The 4,391-nt window shown below is 34.7% G+C and overlaps 1 protein-coding gene across 2 annotated transcripts; it reads left to right on the forward strand.

The window, feature by feature from the left end:
• On the forward strand, positions 7 to 2,994 carry LOC109124410 (uncharacterized protein At1g04910-like). 2 transcript variants are annotated; one of them, XM_010501788.1, is made up of 10 exons: positions 7 to 314; positions 409 to 502; positions 633 to 706; positions 776 to 864; positions 941 to 1,138; positions 1,241 to 1,445; positions 1,541 to 1,708; positions 1,793 to 1,960; positions 2,047 to 2,237; positions 2,459 to 2,994. In XM_010501788.1, the coding sequence occupies exons 1-10, from the start codon at positions 165 to 167 to the stop codon at positions 2,688 to 2,690; spliced, it is 1,569 nt and encodes a 522-aa protein (XP_010500090.1). In that variant the 5' UTR covers positions 7 to 164; the 3' UTR covers positions 2,691 to 2,994. The 2 variants fall into 2 exon arrangements, with proteins under 2 accessions (XP_010500090.1, XP_010500091.1); XM_010501789.1 differs by having other exon boundaries at positions 412 to 502.

The following is a 4,391-nucleotide window of genomic DNA, read 5'->3' on the forward strand; positions in this document are numbered from 1 at the left end:
CCAATGGTGTTGTTACAGGTAACGATAATGGCTGTCGAAGTGAGTCACCAAGCCCGCCTTTATCTCCAAACCGGCGTGTCCTCCGTCGTCAACGGCGGCAGACTTTACTCAGAGCTTCCTCTTTCTCTCTCCGTAGAAATCTCCGTTACTTGCTTCTCCTTCCTATGATTTACGCTTCTGGGCTTCTCATGTGTGTCGGTCCTTTCTCGGGTCTTGTCGGGTGGGTTTATGTTCCCGGGTCTGTTTATCGGAGCCCCGAGATTTACCGGAAACTTAAAGATGACATTCTCTCTGACAATTCAACCGCCCTTGAGGTAGGTTCTTTTTGCATTCTCTTCGTCTTCCACAGTAAAGTCTCGATTTTTATGTCGATTGTTTAAAAAATGTCCCTTTGTTCGATTTTGGTAGCAGTTGTCTTCTGTGTGGAAATACAAAAGGAGACCAAAAATGCCAAAACCTTGTCCTAATTCAACAGTTTCATCACGTCTTGGTCTTACCAGTGGTAAGGAGCTAACTTATTTCCTTTTTAGTTTTTATTTATGGCTGCTTGCTTCCTAGTTTCTTGGATCATTAAATAAACTTGATTCTTTAGAACAATCTTACAAATGCGTTTTGATGAATTTTTGTTTCAGAATCTTCTCATCTTATTCCTACTGGTTACTTGATCGTTGAGGCAAATGGTGGTCTTAATCAGCAGCGTTCAGCGGTATCATCTTCTTCTTGTTCCTCTTGCTAAAACATGTTTCTTGTTATTCAATTTTTTCGATTGTTTCAGATTTGCAATGCTGTGGCTGTTGCTGGACTCCTCAACGCAGTTTTAGTCATACCCCAGTTTGAATTTCATGCTATTTGGAAGGATTCTAGGTAAGTAGCCATTTTAAAAATATCACAGTTTTTGTTAAAATATTTTGGACTAAGGAATGTATAATAATTGTGGCAGCACATTTGGGGATATTTATGACGAAGATCATTTCATATCTAGCCTCGAAGGTTATGTGAAAATTGTGAGAGATGTTCCTGATGAGATAATGACTCGTTTTAATTACAACATGTCAAGTATCCCTACTATTCGGGTTCAAGCTTGGGCTACCGTAAACTACTATAATGGGGAAGTCTATCCGCTCTTAAAGGAACATGGGTAGGTTGACTTATATTATATCTTCTTACATGACTTAACAACTCTTTTTTTTCTTTTTTTTGGTCTCTTAAGGGGGGGATGTCATTGTTTATTTGTTTTCAGGGTTATACGGATTTCTCCTTTCGCAAATAGATTGGCGATGAGTGTTCCACCATATATCCAACTTTTGAGGTGCATAGCTAATTACAATGCATTGAAGTTTTCTTCACCCATATCAACACTAGCTGAAAAGTTAGTCGATCGGATGGTCGAGAAAAGCTCAGAGACCGGAGGAAAGTATGTCTCAGTTCACCTTCGGTTTGAGGAGGTATATTTTTTTTTTTGTCTTTGATGTATTTAGTTAGAGTCACTTTTATGGTTTAGAGAGACAAGGATTTAATTAAAAAGCCTTGTTTTTTTAAGGACATGGTGGCATTCTCATGTTGTCTCTACGAAGGTGGAAGAGCTGAGAAATCTGAAATGGATGTGATCAGACAGAAAAGTTGGAAAGGAAAGTTCAAACGAAGAGACCGTGTCATTAGGCCCGACCTTAACCGAGTTAATGGAAAATGTCCCCTTACCCCGTTAGAGGTTGGCATTGATTAACAACATTTCCGTCAAAATTTTCTTTATTGAGCTTTGTTTTCTAATTGGTATTTTCCATTGTCAACATAGGTCGGTATGATGCTCCGTGGTATGGGATTTGATAACAACACTTCAATATATTTGGCCTCGGGACGAATCTATCAGCCTGAGAAACATTTGGCTCCTCTCCAGGAAATGTTTTCCCGTCTCTACACAAAAGAGTCTCTTGCAACTCCAGAGGAGCTTGCCCCATTTGAGGTTTTTTATTTTGACTTACATCAGTCTCTAAGCCAAATCAACATTTCCAAGTCTGATAATTTGTCTTATTGCTCTGATTTTATTAGGGATATTCTTCCAGAATGGCTGCTTTGGACTACACAGTGAGCTTGTTAAGTGAAGTGTTTGTGACAACTCAAGGTGGAAACTTTCCCCATTTTTTGATGGGCCATCGGAGATTCCTCTTCGGTGGACATGCTAAAACTGTCATACCGGACAAACCTAAACTCGTTCTCCTTCTTCAGAACATGGACGTGAGGTGCAATAACTCTTCCTTTCCTCATCGTAGAGTTAATGTATAATATATATAAACACTAGGAAGAGATGAACCTTTTGATAAAATATAGAACCAAGAAACGACGCAGAGTTTTGACATATCTTCCATAGCTCTCATGCACACAAGAGACCTTATAATGAGCCGTTTTACACTTTTTGAATAGGAATTTGTACAAATTTCCTCTGAATCTGAATCTTGAACAGGTGGGAAGTTTTCAAAAAAGAGATGAAATTGATGCTAGGGGAAAGTGATAGAAAGGGAGTGATGGTACCTAGGGTCAGGAAGATCAACCGGAAAACTTCCATTTACACATACCCTTTACCCGAATGCGAATGCATCTTTCATTTGTCTTCCAATTTCTCAGCTACCGGAAACATTCAGAATCTTGGAGCACTTCATCCAACTTCCAACCTCATGAGTACTGCAAGACTATAGTCTCGACTCTTTTTGACCCTTACACTGAAGCTTTGTGCCAAGTCCTGAACGTTTTTGTGCTCTTGTCGGAATCATATATGGAGGAGATTTTTTGTGAGGGAATTGAGTTCACACAAGTGTAAGAACTCTCTAGGATTGAAACTGTGTTGCTTGCTATTTCTGGTCATGTAGGAGTTAGGATAGTCACAAAAACATTGGTGATTTTCTGTACTTAGGTTTTCTTCTTCTTCTTTTTTTGTCATTACTTTACACTCTGTCTCTCAGATTGTTCAAGTGTATAGAGAAATTTACAGTTGGTCTTTTTTTTTTTTTTTCTGAAAGTTCTTTGTAACAGTCCCCAGCTTCCCACTAGATTTTACATTCAATCGATCTGGCTTCCGCAAACATGTTCTCTTTCGTCTTCATTACACCTTCCTCTTTCGTAATCATATGTGAATCAATGCAAATATGCACGTAGATCTTCAAAGGTTTAAACTACACCGTAGACAACGATTGAGGAATGACGTACAAAATCTAGCTTTAATAACCTTTGATTGTATTGCAACACACCTTGGTTCATCATCATTCAATAGTTTACGTAATTATTGTACGTACTTTAAGAAGTTGAAAATCTATCTAGCTTAGGTCTCTTAAGTATATTCATCTCAAGGAATAAGGGTACTCATGTAATATACTGATTTTGGAATTTAAAATTAGGAAAATTATCTAACACAAACTATCACATCATAATTAACTGATTATAGATTATACAAAACTTTAATATTTTCTAGCCAGTTCCTTTTTTAGTTTTAAACTAGGTTGCAAAGAAATGGAAATACGGAAGCAAAACGTTTCGGATACGTGAAACGATTTTTAGAAAAATAAGAAATGGAAACATTTTGGAAACATACGTGTATATATATATATATGTATATATATTAACATTTTTGAAATACATTTTGGTTTATGCCCTTTTGGTTTTACTTATTTAGTTTTTTTTACAACATTAACCCCTAAAAAAGTTTCATTAAATAACATTGCAGAGGAACTCAAATACTAAACTTTCTTAAATTAACCAACATTTGTTACATTTATTACCAAAAAATCTTAACAACATCTATACATTATCATTTTTTTCAAAAACAACTTTACCCATTAAAGTTTTAACCCATTAAATCTCGAAAACTATTTTTATGAATGCTAGAATCTCTCAAATTTAAATGATATACAACAGATTTGTAAAAAAAAAAAGGTTATAATCTCCATAATTATATTAACATTAATAAATTTTCTAAACCGAAAATCCAATTTTAGAATGATTAGAAAACCAATATTAGAACCCTAGGATTAAGTCACAATATTAGAATATTAGACATATTAAATCAGGTAATTTAATTAAAATTTTGTAAAACAATTATATCATTAGTAATATTGTGACTTAATGAGACAATAGCTTATAAATTACATATTTATGTATTTAATTCCCTTATTATTGTTCTAATAGTTAACAATCTAAACAAAATTAATTAAACAAAACAAACTAAATATAATAAAATAAAAGAAAATTTAAATATATTTTTTTTAAAATTGTCCCGCTATATACCGCAGGTTTAAATCTAGTATATCTAATAAAACAACAAACATAAAAACAATACAAAAAGGAATATTTGAAATAACACAAATTCAAAACATAAAACACTATTGATTTGATATAACACCAAG

Source organism: Camelina sativa, chromosome 3, assembly GCF_000633955.1.
Source record: "Camelina sativa cultivar DH55 chromosome 3, Cs, whole genome shotgun sequence".
NCBI lineage: Eukaryota > Viridiplantae > Streptophyta > Magnoliopsida > Brassicales > Brassicaceae > Camelina > Camelina sativa.